The 21,192-nt window shown below is 45.4% G+C and overlaps 2 protein-coding genes across 16 annotated transcripts in view; one reads left to right on the top strand and one right to left on the bottom strand.

Annotated features, from left to right (window-relative positions):
• PIGL (phosphatidylinositol glycan anchor biosynthesis class L) overlaps positions 1-9,080 on the bottom strand; it is a 61,360-nt gene extending 52,280 nt beyond the window's left edge. Inside the window, exon 1 of one of the 2 annotated variants that reach the window (XM_056136598.1) lies at positions 8,628-9,080. In XM_056136598.1, coding sequence (XP_055992573.1) covers positions 8,628-8,871 — 244 coding nt within the window. In that variant the 5' untranslated portion in view covers positions 8,872-9,080. The remainder of the gene's footprint in view (positions 1-8,627) is intronic. The other variant, XM_056136599.1, reaches the window with a different exon arrangement.
• Positions 9,081-9,849: 769 nt separating this feature from the next.
• NCOR1 (nuclear receptor corepressor 1) overlaps positions 9,850-21,192 on the top strand; it is a 225,722-nt gene continuing 214,379 nt past the window's right edge. For all 14 annotated transcript variants that reach the window (XM_056135723.1, XM_056135718.1, XM_056135724.1 and 11 more), the window contains exon 1: positions 9,850-10,018. The gene's annotated coding sequence lies outside the window, so the exon portion shown is untranslated. The remainder of the gene's footprint in view (positions 10,019-21,192) is intronic.

The following is a 21,192-nucleotide window of genomic DNA, read 5'->3' as shown; positions in this document are numbered from 1 at the left end:
CCCAAAGTTTAAGATACTACCTGAGGAAGTGAGAGTCAGGGCTGGAATGAGGCTGGGCATAGTAGCCTTGGGTACAATGAGGGGTGCTGAGTGCTTTTTTTCCCTCCTGCAAATGTGGGTAGCAGGTCAAATGAATTTGGGAACAGTTAGTCTAGCTAATGCATCCCTTAATTTAACTCTCCGACTGATAATTGCTTATTTCTCCCCCCCCCACACCCCCAACCACCACAAAAGGACTAACCCCCAAACTCCAGATAATAGATTTAATTTTAGGGATATATATATATATATATATATATATATATATATATATATATATATCCTCCCTCCCTCCCTCCCTCCTTTCTTGTTGCTCAGGGGCTAGTCTTGCCTTGTTGCTTGCGAGAGGTTTGCCTTCTGTGGTGCTTTGGTGACCATGGGATCAGACCTACACATCTTTTATGCAAATCTAGTCCACTGGCCCATTTAGCTATCTCTCTGACTCTTAATTCCTGAATTAAGGAACTTTAAGGATGTTAGGGAGTCAAAACCAGAAGGCATTAAAAAAAATCTTTGCTATTTTTTTTGTTTTGTTTTGTTTTTGGACATTACACTAGAAATTAGGGGTTTCTCCTGGCTCTACACTCAGGAATTAATCCTGGCGGTGCTTGGGGGATCATATAAAATGCTGGGGATCGAACATGGGTTGGATGTATGCAAGGCAAAATGTCCTACCTGCTCGCTGTACTATCAGTCTAGCCCCCAAATCTTCACTATTTGATGAAACTTTAATTATTTCAAGAGAGTAAGTCCCTAAGATTTTTTTTTTTTTTTGCTTTTTGGGTCACACCTGGCGATGCACAGGGGTTATTCCTGGCTCTGCACTCAGGAGTTACTCCTGGCACTGTTCAGGGGACCATATGGGATGCGGGGAATTGAACCCGGGTCAGCTGCGTGCAAGGCAAATGCCCTACCCACTGTGCTATCTCTCCAGCTCCAAGTACCTAAGATTCTTTATTAGCTTTTTTTCCTTTTGGTTTTTGGGCCACACCCAGCTGTGCTCAGGGCTTACTTCAGGCTCTGCACCCAGGCTCTGCACTCCTGGTGGGGTTCAGGAGACCATATATTGTGCCAGGGATCAAACTCTGGTCAGCTGTATGCAAGGCAAGTGCCCTACACACTGCACTATCGCTGCGGCCCTCTTTGGCAGCTTTTCCTCCTCCCCTTCCCCATCTGGCAATGCTCAGGGGTTATTTCAAGTTATGTACTCAGGAATCACCTAGGTGTGCACAGAGGGGCCATACGGGGTGTTGAGGTTTGTATCTGGATCAGCTGTATGGAAGGCAAATGCCCTAACCACTGTACTATCTCTCCGGCCTCTCCTTAGCAGCTCTTAACTGACACACTCCAAGCTGGGATGTGCAAGAGTATGTTAAGGGAGAGGAAAAAGCTTCAGTACTTCTCTTTTTGTTAAAATAAAAAAATAGTTGTTTGGTTTTAGGGCAGTCAATAAGTACATAAAAGATCTCAGCATCATTGTCATTAGGGAAATACAAGTCAAAACCACAATGAGCTAGCATTTCACACCTACCAGGAAAAGAATTAGAAATCAGAAAACTAAAGCAAAACAAAAATGGAAAATTACAAGTGTAGGCGAGGATGTGAAGAAATTAGAACTTTCATGCAACACTAGTGGGAAGATGAAATGACATAGTTGCTGTGGAGAACTTTTTTTGGGAGAGTATTCTGGTTTACACCCTGCAGTGCTCTGGGGTCACTCCCTGCAGCACCAAGGGTAGCTGGGAATGGAACCCAGGACTCCTGGATACAAAGCAGATGCTCCAGCTCTTTGAGCAAGCCCCCATGGAAAACATTTTGGTGAATCCTCAAAAATTTAAACATAAAATTAAACACCTAACTCACCAATTCTACTCCTCGTTATATACCAAAGAGAATTTAAAGCAGGGACTTAAGGAGCCAGAGAGATAACTCAAAGGACTAGAATGCTTGTTTTGCATGTCTGGGGGTACAGGTTTGATCCCCAACATCACTGGGTATAGTGCTGGAGGCCCCATGCACCACTGGAGAGGTCCCAAAACAAAACAAAATGAAATAAAGATTTCTTAAAAAATAAAGTAAAATAGGGACTGAGATACTTGTGTATCCACATTCACAGCATTAGTCACAACAACCAAAAACTAAGAACAATCTTTAATGTCCTTAATTAGATGAATGAATAAACAAAATATGGCTTATTCAATGAGGTATTATTCAGTCTTAAAAAGAAATGGAGTTTTGGGGCCGGAGATATAGAACAGTGGGAAAAGTGTTTGTTTTGCTCCCTGATACCCCATATAGTCTCCTGAACACTCTGGGGGGGTGGCTTGCAAACAAACAAACAAAAAAACAAACAAGGGACTAAGGATCTGGTTGTGAGATAGATAAAAGGGCTAGAGTACATGCTTTGCATGCAGGAGGCCCTGGTTTGATGCCCTCCACCACATTTCAGGGAGCACCAAAGTGGGTGTAGCTCATGAGCATGACCTGTGTGGCCACAAAACAAAACAAAAAGGTTCTAATGAATGCTACATGGATGAACTTTAAAAAACATGTTAAATAAATCAAGGTAGACATGTATTATATGATTTCACTTATTTGAAGTACCTCAAATAACCAAATCCACAGCAATAGAAAATAGAACACTATTTTCCGGGGTCGGGAGTGGGAGGGAAGGAATATGTGGTAGCATTTATGTTTGGAATTAAAAAATTCTGGGGGGAGAGACAGTACAGGAAATAAAGGGCTTGCTTAGCATGCAGGGAGATCAACTGAAACTCTGGTTTGAATTTCTGGCACCACAATGGTTTTCTGACCCCTGTAAGGAGTGATCCCTGCATGCAGCCAGGAGTAAACCCTAAGCATCACTGGGTGTGGCCTCAAAACAAAACCAAAATAATTAGAATTGCATGTAAAATAATTTCAATTATGAGTTATCATTGTAAAACAGAAATTATGTCTTTAATATTATTTAAACAGGGTTCTAGGGATATGGATAAAGTGGCAGAACATACACCTTGCATGCTGTTCTGGATTTAATCACCACGATAGCACGGATCCCCACCACCTTCAGGTAGCTCTGGTGACCATTTTTTGTTGTTGATTTTGGCCCACACCTGGCAGTGCTCAGGGCTTACTCCTGGCTCTGTGCTCAGGTACTGCTCTGGGCAGTTTTCAAATGGGATGCTGAGAACTGAACCCAGGTCTGTTACATGCAAGTTGAGAGATATACCTGTTGTGCTATCGCTCTGGATCAGCTCTGCTTACTCTTAAGCACTACAGTGACAAAAAGTTTGGGTTAAAATAAGTTTTGAGGGGCTGGAGCGATAGTACAGTGGGTAGGACGTTTGCGTTGCATGCAGCGAACCCGGGTTCAATCCCCAGCATCCCATATTGTCTCCCAAGCACTGCCAGGGGTAATTCCTGAGCACAGAGCCAGGAATAACTTGTGAGCATTGCTGGGTGTGACCCAAAAAGCAAAATAAATAAATAAATGAAATAAAATAAGTTTTGAGGGCTTGGGAAATAACTCAAAGAGCCACAGTGTATGCCCAGCATGCATAAAGTCTTGAGTTGTAGTTCCAGTACTGTGCGGTACCCCCAGCACTGCCAGTTGTAGTCTAGGAGGCCCTCAGTGTACTACATCTGAGCAGTATTGCAATGCTAGGCAAGCACTGGACTTTCTTAAACAATTCTTTTTGTGTGTGTGTATTTGAACTCAGGACCTTATACAAAGAAAGCATGTAGTCTATTACTAAAATACATTTCTGTCCAAAATTACTAATTTAAGGGGATATGGTGCCGCCGATAGGGCAATCTGTACCTGTGAGGCATCAGCAGCCTGATGGCACCTTCAGACTTCCAGATACCCCAAAATTGCTCCTGTTGTCTTTGGCAGCAACAACTTGGGGCAAAGTTTACCAAGAAAGTAAATGGCCAAAAATTAGGTATGTGGGAGACACACCCACAAACCACCTCTGGCTCAGCTATATAATTGGAGGCAAGGTCTCTCTGTTCCTGATCGAACTGCTTAACAGCCATGATCCCAGAGACTGAGACAAACCTGGGAACCCGGAAGCTTTTGGCAGAGATGCGCTGGACGACCCTGGGGGGAATGGGTGTTGTCCCTCCCCCTGCTCCCCTTTGGAGGCTTGGTGGCTGCCATCCTCCAGAGGCCAATGGACAGTCAGGTTTTGTCCCGCAGTGACAAGACACGCAGGGCCTCATGGGATGGGGGTGGAGCCGGTGCTTTCATCCCCACCCCAATGAGACCTTGAGTTGCTGCCCAGGAAGGTCCTCTCTGGCTCCTGATCAAGCTGCTTAACAGCCGTGATCCCAGAGACACAGAAACAAATCTTGAAACCCAGCGGCTTTTGGCATAAATGCTTCCAGACCCCACAGCAGGTTACTGTCCCTGGGACACACCATGGGGGAAAGTGTGCTTTCCCTTTGCCTGTTCCCCCTTGGCGGCACAGTGGCCACCATCCTCCGGAGGCCACTGGATAGTCATGCTTGGGCCTCAGTGACGAGACACGTGCGGCCTCACGGGATGGGGGTGGAGTTGGCCCTTTCCTCCCCACCCCACGAGACCGAGTCACCACCCATGAACGGCCTCTCTAGCTCCTGGTCAAGCTGCTTAACGGAAATGATCCAAGAGACTCAGAAACAAATCTTGGAACCCAGCGGTTTTTGGCAGAAATGCATCTGGTCCCTGCAGTAGGTTAGCAGCGGCCGGGCCACCCCAGGGGGTAAAGGGTGCTGTCTCTCCGCCTGCTCCCCCTTGGCGGCTCAGTAGCTGCCATCCTCCAGAGGTCATTGGACAGTCAGGATTGGGTCCGCAGTGATGAGACATGTGGGGCCTTGAGGGATGGAGTTGGGAGTCAGTCCTTCCCTCCCTGCCCCAAGGAGATCCGAAGACCCAGCCAATGAACGGCCTCTCTGGCTCCTGATCAAGCTGCTTAACAGCCATGATCCAAGAGACTCAGGAACAAATCTCGGAACCCAGCAGGTTTTGGCAGAAATCCCTTCAGATTTAATTGTTAAAATTTCGGAATTCCAAAATCTGTGGCCAATACTGTGGCCAAGCGACATCATAACCAGCAATAAAAAACAAATTGTCTACTGTTGCCTTTTTGGCAGATCTGAGTGTTGCAGTAAAATCCCAAATAACAATGGTGGGTCGGTGTCAAAATATTGAATGTAATCAAAGTAGAGAGAGAGTAATGTGGAAATCATCTGCCCCACTGGTAGGGGGAGGGTGTGGAATGGGGGGTATACTGGGGGGTTTGGTGGTGGAAAATGGGCACTGGTGAAGGAAGGGGTGTTTGATTCTATGGCCGAGACTTAAACCCGAATGTTTTGTAATTGCTCTCACGGTGATTCAATAAATAAAAGTATAAAAAAAAAAGTAAGGTGGAGTTCGTGCCCAATTCAATCAGCCTAATCAATAGCTGAATAAATAGCAATATTTCTACATAAAAAATAATAATTTATTTCATTCTAAATTGGACGTAGTAACACTTAGGATCACATATTTTTTAATAGGAGCGATAGCACAGCGGGTAGGGCGTTCGCCTTACAAGCGGCCAACATGGCCGACCGAGTTCGATTCCTCCGCCCCTCTCGGAGAGCCCGGCAAGCTACCGAGAGTATTCGATATGCCAGACACAGTAACAACAAAGTCTCCAATGGAGACGTTACTGGGCCCGCTCGAGCAAATCGACGATCAACGGGAGGGCCTTTACCTTTACCTTTACCCATATATATTGGGTCAGAAATAATAAACCAATTAGAATAAACACTTTACTCCTAAATATATTTCAAGAAGAAAAATTTTGAAGAATTACTGATTAAAAAATAATATAAAATAATCTGAAGACCCGTTTCAGGAAATATGGCAAATCATATATCCAGAGAAATCCTCTCTGCGTATTTCAATATATGACATAAAAGAAAAACATGTTTTAGTATGTATGGCTGAACTAGCGGAAAATTAAGAACTATTTTTGGCAACCTCAAACATTAAGGCAAACACCACAAGTCTAGAGAGGTAGGTCGGTGGTGAAGTCAGGGAGCCTTGAATGTATTTAGTTGTGCCTGGCCACTTAAAGCTTGAATAGAAGATAAGAACTGGGCACAAAAACAGGGAACATCAAAGAATGACAGAGCCTTCACAAGGTAATGCCTAAAGTGGGAGGCCCGGGCTAGATACTCACCATTGCAAGGTCCCCTGACCTGAGAGTAGCCCCAAAGCAGTTCTGGATATAGCTTAAAATAAAAACCCAGACAAATCAAAGCTCAGCCATAATTTTCATCTTGAACCTTGATCTGACCTTTGACTGCCCTGACAAAAAAGAAGATCCTGAAAGTGATACAGCATGATATCTAAGATTAGGTAAGGTAGGATAAGTAATAGGATCTCTACCTCAGGCTGTCTCTCTGGACACTTAATGGGGGAACCCAGCCACTAGGCTGGGAGGAAGTTCAGACAATAAAAATTTACATAAGTGATGTTCTGGCCAATGCGGCTAGGTAAGTCAGGTGACTTATTCAACATTATACCTTGTAGTGATTTTCACTGCCTTAAGTATCCTGTGTTTTATCTATCCATCCTTCTTCCTATTCAGAACTGGTGTGTATCATTGACTTTTTTTTTTAGCCGTTTCCATAGTTTGCCTTTTCTGGAATGTATTTGGTTGGAATCACATAAGAACAGATGATTTGGCTTTTTTGATTAGCTTCTTTCTTAGCAGAATGCCTATAATGTTATTCTATGTTCATGAATTGACAGTTCATTTCTATTTGGTGCTCTTCTACTGTCAGGACTTGTCACTGTTTAGCCATTTACCTACTGAAGGACATCTTGATTGCTTCCAAATTTTGGCAATTATGGATAATGCTAACCATTATCCATAATATTTGGACTGTAAACATCTTTTAGTGTGGACATGTTTTCAATTTCTTTGTGTAAATACCAAGGAATATAATTGTTGGATAGTATGATAAGCGTATGTTTAATATTGGGCACATATGCTGCCCAAGCCCATGTGTGCTTGTGACCATGTGGCCCAGCACATGCACCGCTGGCACCTCCCCTCCTGAGATGTGTACTCTCATGCTTCCTGAGATGTGCACTCTCATGCTGAGGTGAGTGTAGGGGCTCTTTCTGCCTTCAGAAAAGCCTATGTTACTCTCTCACTTTCCCTTCCTCCTCCCCATCCTAAAACCCTCCAAAAAATGTTTTATTCCAACAAAAAAATGAGTATGTTTAATATTGTAAGAAACTGCTAAACTTACTGACTCCTAAAGTGTAAATTTTTCATTTACAACAGAATGAGTTCCTATTGTTCTACATGTCAGTATCTGGTGTCCTCAGGTTGTTAATAGGTATGTTGTGAACAAACATTTTAAATAAACATTTTCAAGTAAATTAAAGATTAATGTTGACAAAAGAATATAGTTTATACAATGATTTCTGTGAAAAAATCTATACAGAAAATGAATTGGTAGGGCATACAATAAAACAGGAAAGAAGTCAATGGCGATAGAAAAAATTTATTGAGGTGTAACTTTTACATAAAATTCACTCTCTATATACACATGCACACAATAGAGTTTAAGTGAATTGCTTATACATTTATGCAGTTATCACTATAATCCAGTATCAAGGTCAATTCTTTTTCTCGCGTCTGATATTCTTCCCTACATATATATTTTTGGGGAACAGGGGACACACCCGGAACTCAGATCTTACTCCTGGCGGGGCTCCGGGAACTCTACACGCAGCTGGGGATCAAAATGGGTGGGCTTCGTGCAAGGCAAGAGTCCTACCTGCTGTACCTACCTGCTCTCCCCTTCCTCCCACTTGGGTGGCATTTATTCTTTGAAAGTTTGGGTAGGATTGAACTTAAAGTCTTCCATAAAATTATTTTTTACTCTACACTTTCAATTTGACACATGCCATGTTCCTGGCATGAAATACATTTTGAAAGTAGTAATGGGCGCCTTTGCTGCCATTAGAAATAAAACACTGAGCGTTGCACAGACACGACACAGCAGATACTGTTGGGTGTACTATACATTAACCTTCTGCAAATAAAAAGCCTCCAAGAATATTAAGTACAGCGGCAGGTCACGGTCCTCCAGTTATTCATCATTTAGCTCGAGCGGGCCCAGTAACGTCTCCATCGTGAGACTTGTTGTTACTGTGTTTGGCAAATTGAACACGTCAATATGAGTAGCTTGCCAGGCTTTGGCGTGCGGGTGAGACACTCTCGGTAGCTTGCCCCGCTCTCCGAGAGGGGCGGATGAATCGAACCCGGCTCCGCCGGTCCGGCTGCATGCAAGGCAAACGCCCTACCGCTGTGCTACCGCTCCAGAACACAGCGGCAGGTACCACTGACAATGGAGGCGCAGAGCGGGAATAGCGAGCAGTTCTCTTGTACTCTCGGATTCTGCTAGCAGGGCGGCGTGCACAAACCACACACGTTTCCCAGCTCCTCCACAAAGCCGGGCGCTCCCGTTTCCACCCTGAGACCCCGGGCGCTCTAGGGAGCTCCCGAGACAGGTGAGCCCCGCCCACGACCTCTTACCTGCGGAAAAGCAGAGCAGGGACAGCCGGTGTCCCCCGCGACCCAAGCCTAACACCGTGGGCGCGAAGAACATGGCTTCGTCGTCGGGGTGTGCGATGACCAGGAGGGCCCGGCTCTCGTCGTCGCGCAGGCCGGCCTGCTCCCGATTCCGGATTCTCTCTGAGGAGTCCCACACCCAGAGGAAGGCCCATGCCGCGATCGCGGCGGCAGCCGCAGCCGCAGCCAGAATCTCGAGCGCGGCCATGCGTCCCTGGAGCCTCTGCGCCTGCGCGCCGGGAAGACTCTCGGCCCCGGCTCCGGAGGGAAAGCGGCGCCGGGGAACCTGCGTTCCGCAAAGCGGCCGCTCCCGCGTCCCGCCGCGACGGGCGGGCGGCCGGCCGCCGCTCCGTCCTGGGGCTTCCAGATGGCGTCCTGCTCTTCCTGATTGAATTCTCCCCACGCAGGGCCGCGTCCTAGGAGTCTCGTGCCTGCTCGCCCTCCCAGCCGGACCCTTGCCGTCCAGTTCCCCACCCTGACCCTTCCTCACAATGAAAGGGTTCCAAGAAGCGTTTCTAAACGAAGTCTTCACATCTAGTCAAGCTCCCTCCTAGCCAGGAACCCATTTCTTAAAACCCGGACCTTTCCGTCCTTCTGACGGTCAGCCCGCCCCACATTCAGATGACACAGTAACTCTGGTTACCCTCTAAGAGTTGGGACCTGGAGCATTGGCGTCTCTAAGGAAAAGGAGCTGGTTTTACGGTTACGAGGACTCAGGCGCCCACTTCAGGAGAAGCGTGCGGCGGAGAGGCCGTCGGCCGCGGTCGCTGGCTCCCCTCAGTGACAGCCGATGCAGGGCCGAGCACACGACAGACCTCCTCGCCGGCACTCCAGCGGATTCGGGCGCGCCCGAGAGCCGGCGCCACGGAGCCCGGCCCCGGGAGCCCGAACCCGGGCGGCGGGCGGCTCGCGGGGCGCGGCGTGAGGGTGCGATGGCGGCGCGCGGGCCTGGCGGGGCTCGGCGCCGCCCCGGCTCCCGTCCGCGGCTCGGGCTCAGGCCCTCCGCGCCGGCCGAGAGACGGCCGGAGGCCCCGGCTGCGGGTACCGCCAAAGCCCCGGCGAGACGGGAGCCGCGCGCGGCCCGCGGAGGGTGCCGCGCTCCCAGCCCTCCGGAAGGAGGAGGAGCCGCCGCCGGAGCCGCCTCGGCCGGCCGCCGGGCTGCAGGGGGGGTGCGAGAGGGGTTGAGGCAAGATGGCGGCCGTGGTGGCGGAGCAGCAGCCGCGGCGGCGGCAGCCCGAGTGAGCGTCCTGCCCGCCGCGCCCAGCCCGGCTCCCGGCTCGGGCCGCGCGCCGCGGGCCGCGTCCGCGCCTTCGGCCGGGGAGGGGGCTCCGGCTCCCGCGCCCCGCCAGCTCCAGGTGAGTAGGCCCGGGCGCCCGCATCCCGGCCTCCGGGCCCCGGCGCGCCGCGGGCTGCCCGGGAACCCGACGCGCCGCGGTCGGGCGGCTGCTCGCTGCGCGGGACCCGCCCCGGCAGCCGGGCCTCTGCGCCTCGGGCCGGCTCGGGCGCGGCGGGGAAGCCAGGCGGGGCGGCCGGCCGCGGCGGGGGAGACGGAGGAGGAAGGGGCTGCGGCCGGCGGCGCGGAGACGCCCGTGGGGGCCGGAGGCGTGCGGAGCCGAGGCCGGGACGGGCGGTCGGCGCAGGTGGCGGCCCGCGCACTCGGGCGGACCTGGTGGCCGGCCTGGGGCCGTGAGGCGCGGAGGAAGGGTGACAGCCCTGCCCGTGCGTGGAGCGAACTGGTTCACCTTTCCGAGTCCGGCGCGACGGGGAGTAATGGCGAAGGGTGGGGAGCGGGCAGTGGCAGCTCGGAACCCTGGGTCTCGGTCTGGTGGTTGTGGGTGTAGCAGTGTGCGGAGTTGGGGAGCGCACCTATTTTGGGAAGGGATTTGAGAAATCAGCCTCCAGACCGAAGACGGAATTCTCCAGATTAACCGGATCAGGTGTAGTCAGGTATTAAAGGTGTGGTGGGAGTAAGTGAGATCGATGAAAAATGTTTGCTCAGGAAGTGTCAGTTTCCTTTCTCGGATGCTGTGTGACACGGTGCCTCCCCGGCAGAGCTAACCTGGAGAGGAGTGATCCGGGCAGTTCTTAGGGATTAGTGTATTCACCTGCAGTAGATACAAGTATATTGAAGGCCACATTTGTTGTTCGCATCTTGAAGAGGGAGTCCTGTGAGGCGAAACATGGCAGTTTGCAAAGAGCAACAAGGTCTGGGATTTTCGCTCAACGTATCTTAATCAGTAGCTGTTTGCTGTTCAGTCATGTGTAATTTTTCCCTTGGGTAACTGATGAGTTGTTGTCATTATTTAATTTTAATAGCTTTTTAAGATGTTTTGCTGTATCCTTTCATAAAGATACTAGATGAGTCGACTTTTCTAAGCTTGAGGGTAGATCAGTATAGAGTCTTATTTAGACATGAGTACAAATTGCAGAAGAAATAACTAAGTTGTTGGAGAAAGAAATACCTCTGTTACTCTGATAAAATCAGTGGAACTTTATTTTAATATTTATAGTACACAGTTGCTTTGTCTTTGCTTTAAGTGCACCTCTTTGCAGGAGTCAGAGTTAACATACTATGTAAATAATATGCATGTATGTGCACATAGAAGGATGTAATTAGTTGTAATACTAAAATCCTTTATTTTTACAAGAGATTTGCCATATGTTGATTTGCTTTCCCAAAGAAAATACAACACAAAGTTTCCTGATTTTTTAGCTATGTGACATATTGAAATGTGGTCAGCTTTTCTGCATGCTTCAGTTTTCTTTCCTCTGATCATAGAAGAACATGGCATTAATAGGGTTGGTTGTTGTGAGCCCAAGAGATTAGTAATTGTTATGAAATTGTTTTTAAACAGATTGAAAGGGTTAGGAGGTAGTTACAGCTCTCTCTGCACTGCTGAAATGCCTTATCTGAATATCTTTCATGGAATTTACACTTTCTGCCTTGTATTTGGGTATTTATGTACTTGTCTTATCTCCTCTTGAGGGCAGAATAGGCCTCTCTCTGATTTTATCTTTAAGGCTCTGTCTAGGATTTTATTTTCTATGCAGAATGTTGACACTGAAAATGTTTGTTGAACAAGTAGGATTCTAATTAGAAAAATATATTCACATTGCAGTGTACTAGGATATATCTGGCATTTACTGTGAAATATCTATGTAGCTGTGCTTTATCTGTCTTCTCAGAACATTATTTCTCACTTTTTCCAACCGTGGCTCCCTTCTGAATTTTTTTTTGGGGGGGGTCCCTCTGAATTTTTTGGGGGGTGTGTGTGTCAGCTGTTCTACTGGTTGTCTCTTTAGTCTCATGCTTGGCCCCGCTGTTTACATTATTTTTACCTGTGATCCTGTGGAATATACTAGGTGTCCACAGGGGGACAGAGGGACCCATGTTGAGAAACCCTGATCTTGAGCAGGATTTCTTAAACTTTTCCCAATCACCGTTTCTTATTCTCACCTGAAAATTTTTACATGATCTCGAGTATATAAAAATAAGTATATACATCAAACATTTACTAATAATAAATCGTAAATTAATGTTTTTGGATGAAAGGACCTCCCCACCTTGCTGTTCTCAGCCAAGCAGACCTCCAGTACAGCGTGAAGGCTGAGGATGTGGTGCTGCTTGGTCTTCCTGCTGGGGATAACCTTTTTTTTGCTAAGGTGTTGTCTAGTATGTTACAGTTACCTTTTTTTGCTAAGGTTAACTATGGATTGTTTTGTATGTTACAGTTACCTTTTTTTTGCTAAGGTTAACTATGGATTGTCTTGTATGTTACAGTTACCTTTTATGCTAAGGTTAACTATGGATTGTCTTGTATGTTACAGTTACCTTTTATGCTAAGGTTAACTATGGGTTGTCTTGTATGTTACAATCTATGCATAAAATATCTTTACATAGATAATTAAGAAACCAGTTTGTTTCTTTTTGGGGGGGACTGTAGTAGTATTCTGTTTAAAAATCAGTTTGCAACACTGTATATGTTTCAGGAATACTGGTTCTCAGTTCTTTAAATCTTCACTCTATTGGGGTGATAGCACAGCAGTAGGGCATTTGCCTTGCAGGTAGCTGGCCTGGCTAAGCCCTCTCTCGATTCCTCTGCCCCTCTCGGAGAGCCCGGCAAGCTACTGAGAGTATCTCGCCTGCATGGCAAAGCCTGGCAAGCTACCCGTGATGTATTTAATATGCCGAACACAGTAACAACACGAGCAAATTGATGAACAACAGGGGGACAGTGCTACAGTGCTACCCACTCACAACTTTTCTTTTTTCTTTCTTTCTTTTTCTTTCTTTTTTTTTTTTTTTTTGGCTTTTTGGGTCACACCTGGCAATGCACAGGGGTTTACTCCTGGCTCTGCACTCAGGAGTCACTCCTGGCAGTGCTCAGGGGACCATATGGGATGCGGGAATTTGAACCTAGGTCGGCCGCGTGCAAGGCAAATGCCCTACCCGCTGTGCTATCTCTCCAGCCCCAACTCACAACTTTTCAAAGCAGTACCACACACCACAAAAGTATCAATAATCTTCCTCTAAAGAGTTTGTTAAAACCCCTCCACTCTGCTTCCTCATCTCTCCCACATTTGTTTTTCTTTTGGAGCATCCTAGGAACATTGAAAACCTATGAGAAGTTGGCTGGAGTGATAGTACAGTGGGTAGGGTGTTTGCCGTGTATGTGGCTGATGCAAGTTTGATCTCAGTACCAGGAGTAACTCCTGAGCATCACCAGGTGGGACCCAAAAAGCCAAAAAAAGAAAAAGAAAATCTATAAAAAGTTTGTATAATGGGTCTGGAGAGATAGTACAGTGGGTAGGGTGCTTGTTTTGCATGTAGCCTACCTGTGTTTGATCCCTGCCATGCCATATGGTCTGAAGCATCACCAGGTATAATTCCTGAGTGAAGAGCCAGGAGATGTATCCCTTGAGCATCTCTGGATGTAACCCCAAATGACATCCCCCCAAAATCCTTATTACGTTATTACTTATTTATGTAGCAATAACTACTTGTAAATCACTTGTTTTTTTTGGATATTCTTTGGTGGTGGTTTTGGACATTTTTACTGTTCTATTTTTTTCTTTCCTTGGAAGCTGTGTAATTATAATTTACTTGTGCAGTTGGTAAATGCAACATTTCTGTTTTGGTTTTGGTTCTCTGGGTTTGAAAGTGAGTCCATACAAAGCCATGGTGAATGTTCTTTTTTTTTGGGGTCACACCCGGCAATGCTCAGGGGTTACTTCTGGCTCCGCACTCAGGAATGACTCCTGGCGGTGCTTGGGGGACCATATGGGATGCTGGGAATCGAACCCGAGTCGGCTGTGTGCAAGGCAAATGCTCTACCCGCTGTGCTAGCGCTCAAGCCCCCCATGGTGAATGCCCTATGGAGTTCTTCAGTTTAATTCTTTCATGTGTGTTATTCATTTTACTTAAACGTGACTTAAAAAAAATCTAAATTGGGACTGCCAGATACGGTGCTTGCCTTGCATGTGGCCAACTCAGCCTGGTTCAATGCCTTGCACACCTTGCACACACACTATATATATATATTTCCTTGAACCCCACTAGGAGTGATATGTCAGTTCAGAGCCAGGAGTAAGCCCTGAGCACCACTGGGTTTGGGCCACTCCCTCTACCCCACTCCTAAAAAAGTGAATGATTTGTAGAACCATGTAATATAAAGTTATATCAAGTCTTATTTTCCTGGTGAATAAGCTGAGAGTCACAGAAATTGATCTGCCTAACATTGATCTGCCTAACATTGTAATCGGGCAGTTGCAGATACCAGTCTTTTGATATCTAATGCAGTAAAATTAACCTATACCATTCCTTAGGAGATTCAGTATAATAATTGACAATTACTTAAAGCGAAAAATGGGGTGGATGGGGAATGAGAGATGATTTATTTAACTTAAAACATTGCGTTTCACATCCTTGGCCAGAGAGTTAGTGGGGAGGGTGCTTGTCTTGCACATTGTCGACTTGGGTTGGAGTTCCTGTACCCCATATGGCTTTCTAAGCACTGCCGGGAGTGATCACTGAGAATAGAGCCAGGAGTAAACCTTGAACACCACTGGGTGTGGTCCCAAAACAAAACAAAATTTTTTTGGGAGGGGGTAGAAGGGGAGCCAGGGATAGGACCCAGGGTCTCATCCATGCAAAGCTTGCATTCTACTACTGAATTATATTCCCAGCTTAAATTTAACATCTTTTGTTGTTCTTAGTCATTGCGGGGGCCATACACTGTGATGTTTGGTCACCAGGGCTAGTCCCAGTGGTGCTCTTTAGTTCATGCCAATCCAGGAAATTACATAAGACCTCACACTTGTCAGATGTGTTTTATTTCTTTAAGCCATAATCCTGGCTTCTTCAGCTATTTCTTTATAAATTTCTCCAATAAAATATCTTTTATTGTTTGGGAGAAAAAAATCACCATTTATCTCTGCCAGTACTATGATGATCACTAGAAATTAGTTTATTGATATTTTATTTGTTTTTGGGCCATGCCCAGGCCTCTCAGGGCTTACTTCTGACTCAGTACTCGGGGATCATTCCTGGTGGGTTTGGGGCACCATATAGAATGATGGGGATTGAACTTAGGTCAGCTGCTTTCAAGGCAAGCCCACTACCCACTGTACAATATCTCTAGCTTCTAAAATATCTTCTTAAACAAAAATATTTTGCAGTTATCATGTTTTGAATTTAAGTATTAGAGTGATGAATATTGTTTTTATATCTGTGTATTAGTACCTCGAAGTTCCAGATAGGTCAAATTATTTCATGCATGAACTGTTGCTTTCTTTATTTTCAAGTGTATGTTTTTTTTTTTAAAGTATGAGGGACTTCAGTTGCCATAAATAACATAAACGATATTCTGAATTTTGTGTTTCAAAGCTTATTTGCAATTTTTTTTTTTTTTTTAGTTTTTGGATCTCACCTAGTAAAAGTTCAGGGCTTACTCCTGACTCACATCAGGGATCAATCTTGGTGCAACTCTGGGGACCATAAATGGTTCCAGGGATCGAACTATTTGGTATGTGAAAGGCAAATACCTTACCTATTATCTATTTCTCATACAACAGGCAAGATGTTTGCTTAATGTTTGTTTTTGATATGTATTCATGAAGTTTATTTTAATGGGGAAGGCATGTTCTTTTTTAAAATTGTGTTGTCAGGGATTAAGCTACCCTATGTAAATCCTGTGCTGTATTGTTGAGCTATGTTCCTAACCTTTCCTTTAAATTGATAGAGCCTCACGTGAATGCTGAAGTATGGCACATTTATTCCATTTTGACTCTTAAATTTAATGTGTGTTGCATGATAATATGTGTTACATTAAGAAAGGTTTCATTATTTTTTTTCCTGGCATGCTTTTTCTCTGCTTATCCTTCCACACTAAATTCTGTCTGACTCTCAAGGGTTAGGTCACACATCACTCCATCTAGTAAGTCTGCCTCCCTCTTCTCCAAAGATGTGTATTTTCTTGTGATATACTTTAATTTTATTTTTTTATTTTTTCGGGCCATGCCTGGTGATGCTCAGGGATTGTTCCTGGTGTTAGTCAGGGATTATTCCTGGCTCTGTACTCAGGAATCACTCCTGATGGTGCTTTGGGGACTATATGGGATGCTGAGGACCAAACCCAAGTTGAACACATGCAAGGCAAGTGCCTTACCCTCTGTAATATTATACTTTTTTTTTACATTAAAATATGAATTACACACAGGTTTAATAGGTACAATCTGTTATGAACAATAACTATTATCTTCTGCACAAGTATATTGTAAGAGCAACTTAGTGAGTGGTCTAAGTGAAAACAGTACCAAAACATTCCTGATATAAGGTAAATTACTCATTCACATATTCTAATCATATGAATGTTTATGTTTGAAAAGTTATATACTTCAAAATCACTAGATATGCAGCCAAAATGTATTCTTTTATGAGAGATGTCTCCAGATAGGGATTTGCAAAAAAATCCCTATCAGGATGGTTTTTAAATTTTTTTTCTTCTTATATTTATTTGTTGTTACTGTTGTTATATTTATTTATTGACTCACTGTGGGAAAAGTTACAAAACTTTCAGGTTTGAGTCTCGGTCATACAATGATCAAACACCTTTCCCTTCACCAGTACTCATTTTTCACCACCAAGAACCCCAATATACCCCCCTTCCACCCCTCCCAATGCCTGCTAGGCAGATGATTTCTACTTAGCTCTTCTTTCCATTGATTACATTCATTATTTTGACAAAATATGCACCATTATTGTTTAGAATTCCCCCCACAACAATCAGAATTCCTGAAAAGGCATTGTGAGATACTTTGTCTTCTGTAGCTGGTTATGAGAATCATAATGTTGCGTGGCCGCTATTGCGGCCACGCGGATTTTGAATTTCTGCAAAGAGCCAGATAATTATGAGATTGGTTTCTGTGCGTCTGGTGTTATGGCTGTGCCGGAGAGCTGCTTGTGGGGGGCAACTGTGACCTCGGTAGAGTGTGAAGGACGAGCTGGTACCGCTCCCCTTCCCATAAGACTGCAGTTGCCCCGTCACCGCCAGCTCATACCTGGCTTTCCTATAAGCTCTGAGGCAGCGGCTACCTTGCTGCTGGGGAGAGGGGGAAGGCGGAAGGGAGCAATACCCTTTCCATCCCAGGGAGGCATGGCGCTGTAGTTTAATGCATGGTCCATTTACCTTTCTGCCGCAAGCTGCCGGGCTCTGGACTTAGTCCTTTTGCCTCTGGAGCCATGACCGTGCCGGAGAGCCGCTTGTGAGGGGCAACTCCTGACCTCGGTAGGGCATGAAGGATGAGCTGGTACTGCCCTCCTTCCCATGAGACTGTAGTTGCACCGTCATCGCTGGCTCCTACATGGCTTTCCAATAAGCTCCGAGTCTGCCGCCACCTTGTATATGGTCCAGATGCATTTCTACCAAAAGCCACTGGGTTTCGAGATTTGTTTCTGAGTCTCTGGGATCATGGCTGTTAATCTGCTTGATCAGGAGCCAGAGAGGCCTCCTGTAGGCGGTGACTCAGGGTCTCGCTAGGATGGGGAGGAAAGGGCCGGTTCCACCCCCATCTGGTGAGGCCCCGCTTGTCTCCTCATAGCAGGCCCAAACCTGACTGTCCAGTGGCCTCTGAAGGATGGTGGTCACCGGGCCGTCAAGAGGAACAGGCCAAGGCACAAAACTTATTCTCACCTGAAGTGGCCCAGCGCCAGTTACGTACTGCAGGAACAGGACGCATTTCTACCAAAAGCCTTTGGGTTCCGAGATTTGTTTCTGAGTCTCTGGGATCATATTCATTAAGCAGTTCGATCAGGAACCAGAGAGGCCATGCCTCCCATTATATAGTTGGGCTGGAGGTGGTTTGTGGGTGTGTCTCCTACATACCTAACTTTTGGCCGTTTACTTTCTTGTAAACTTTGCCCCAAGTTTTTGGGGTCTGGTCAAAGGCACAGCAGCAATTTTGGGGTATCTGAAAGTCTGACGGAGCCATCAGGCTGCTGATGCATTCGCCTCACAGGTACAGATTGACCTGTTGGCGGCACCATACCCCCGTGTAATATTATACAAAATTTTTGTTGGTAAGGTGGCATTCTTCATTGAATGCCTTTCTAATGCAAAGTATATGGTCTGCTTAATTGAACCATATATTTTGCTCCCTATAATTATTTCTCGTCCTGGAAATTCTTTTTAAAGAATAAAATTTTTTTTTTTTTTTGGTCACGCTGGTGGTAATCAAGGTATTGTTCCTGGTGGTGCTTGGGGGACCATACAGTGCTAGAAATTGAACTTCGTGTTTCCACATATAAAGTATGTATTGTGGTCACATATAAAGTATGTACTGTGGCCCATCTCCTTGATCCTCATTTTAGAAATTCTTAATGCTTTGCTCAGGTTTTATTCAAGCATAGTTATATATATATATATATATATATATACACATACATATTGCTTTTTGGGTCACACCCAGCGGTGCTTAGGTGTTACTCCTGGCTCTGCACTCAGGAATTACTACTGGGGGTTCTCGGGGGATCATAAGGGATGCTGGGGGATTGGACCAGGTTGGCCGTGTGCAAGGCAAATGCTCTACCCACTGTACTATAGCTCCAGCTCCTCTATATATTCTTTTAGTCTCTGCTAGACCATAAGCCCATTGTGAACATGTATGCACTGCACTGCACTGTCCCCCCATTGTTCATCGATTTGCTAGAGCGGGCACCAGTAATATCTCCATTGTGAGACTTGTTGTTACTGTGTTTGGCATATCAAATATGCCACGGGGAGCTTGCCAGGCTTTGCCATGCAGGCAAGATACTCTCGGTAGCATGCTGGGAATGAGGAATCGAACTCAGGTCAGCTGCGTGCAAGGCAAATGTCTTACCCGCTGTGCTATCACTCCAGCCCTCCCCGGGCAAGCTACCGAGACTATCCTGCCTGCAAGGCAGAGCCTGGCAAGCTCCCGTAGTGTATTCAATATGCCCAAAACAGTAATTCTTAAAACATTAATATTAATCCTGTTATAAATCATGCCACCTGAACAAAAATGAATACATTTATTTAAAAAGAGAGAGAACCAAAGAGATAGCTCAGTGGGTGGGCAGCAATGCATACTTTCATGCAGAAACTGGGTTCAATTCTCATCATCATCTCTGCACTTCCAGGAGCAACCTCTGAGCACCAAGTAGCTCCTGAGTACCATAGGGTGTGGCCCCTCAGCAGAAAGACGGGGGGGGGGGGGGGGGGGGGGGGCGGGGTGAGGGAGGCGGACTTTCCCTTGTACTTGTCTGAATGCTTTTCCTATTGCCTAGACTTCAAAATGGCCATGTCCACCCCCTTGGGAAGGAGGGTACTAAGTCCTGCTCTTTGCTTTCATTACTGGTCAGTGGAACAGAGTACAATTTAGAATGACAGAAACTTGAGTTCAGAATATTTTTGTTCTTATCTTCCTAGTTACATATTAACACAAACACTCTACCCGCTGTGCTATTGCTCCAGCCCGTGAACATGTCTACATCTGTTAATTTAAAAAATTCTCCCTTTGCTCCTACTCCCAACATAATACTTCGTATTTAGGAAGTATGTATTAATATTTGTTGAAGGCATAAAATGTAAAGCCTAACAGCCAGAATTATTTGATGGTTGTTGTCTAAGGTAACTGATAAACATGGAAACTTGATACAACTTTTTTTTTAATTTAAAAAAAGATACAAATTCACCTATGTCAGTGAAATCAAATTTAAGTAGTGAATTAACACAGAATTTTTTTTTTATGTGCAGAAAATATTAGTTTCAGTGCTAGGAAATACTGTGAATTAGGAATCTAGAATAATTGATATAGTGTTACTTTTTTTTTTTAACTTGGGGCCACATCCAGTGATGCTCAGGGCTTACTCCTTGCTCTGCACTTGGGAACTGCTCCTGGCAATGCTCAGGGCACCATATGGGATGCCAGAGATTGAACCAGGGTTGGCCGTGTGCAAGGCAAATACCCCACCTGTTGTACTATTGCTATGGCAAGAATTTTGGAATTCCTTTTAAAAAATTGGCTTTGGGGCCAGAGGGATAGCACAGGACTAAGGTACATACCTTGCACTATAGCTGACCATTATTTCATCCTCAGTGCCACATGGTCCTTGGAGCACTGAGCTTGGGGAACCCCCCCAGCACTACTGCAGTCCTCACCCCCTATGATCTCTTTTTCAATTTAAAACAATAAATTTTTAAATAACTTAGGAGCAAAGAGGAAGTAAAATATCACCACATTATTTGATTCTGCTCCACTATATGCACATACATAGTTTCTACTTGAGGACTGAAAATATGGACTCTTCTTTCTGCCTTTCCTATGTTATATATTAATAAGCTGATATCAAGCCAGAATATATAAAGTTCTCATTTTTCTATGAAAATTTGACACTGACTTGTGCTGGAATGATAGTAAAACAGGTACTCAGGTACTCTTGTGCATGTCAGACCTGGATAGATACCTGCTATCCCATATTCTTCCTTGAGCCCTGCCAGGAGGATCCCTTAGTTGGTCCCCTTAGTTGCAGAGTTGGGAACAAGCCCTGAGCACTGCTGGGTGTGGCCCCAAAACAAAGCGAAGCAAAACAAATTTGACACATACTTAATTTTGTTTGTATGTGGTGCCCAATCCTGACTTGCTGCTCCTGGCACTATTTGCAGTCACGGGGAGAGCTAGGGATCGAACTTTGCCCCCTGAATACAGAGCATGTACGCTAATCTTTTGAACTGTCACTGGTCCCTGACTCTTAGATTTGTTCTGAGGGCTACCTTTGTGGTTACAGATTTCTTTTCCTTCCATACTTTTAGCTCTCACTTTTGCCCTCGGACACTTTGCTTCAGAGTTCAAGTATTCTGTTTTGGACAGTTCATTTCCTTTGGCACTAGAATATAAATTTGTAAAAATTGAAATGTTTGTTTTAAATACTGATCATCGTGTCTTTGAACTTTTGTTCCAAGATGTTTACTTTGTATTACTTTAAGTTCTTCTAATTCAGTTTGAAATTCAG

This window comes from Sorex fumeus, unplaced genomic scaffold (genome assembly GCF_029834395.1).
Source record: "Sorex fumeus unplaced genomic scaffold, SorFum_2.1 ptg000122l, whole genome shotgun sequence".
NCBI lineage: Eukaryota > Metazoa > Chordata > Mammalia > Eulipotyphla > Soricidae > Sorex > Sorex fumeus.
This window is presented reverse-complemented; position numbering and strand designations above follow the sequence as displayed.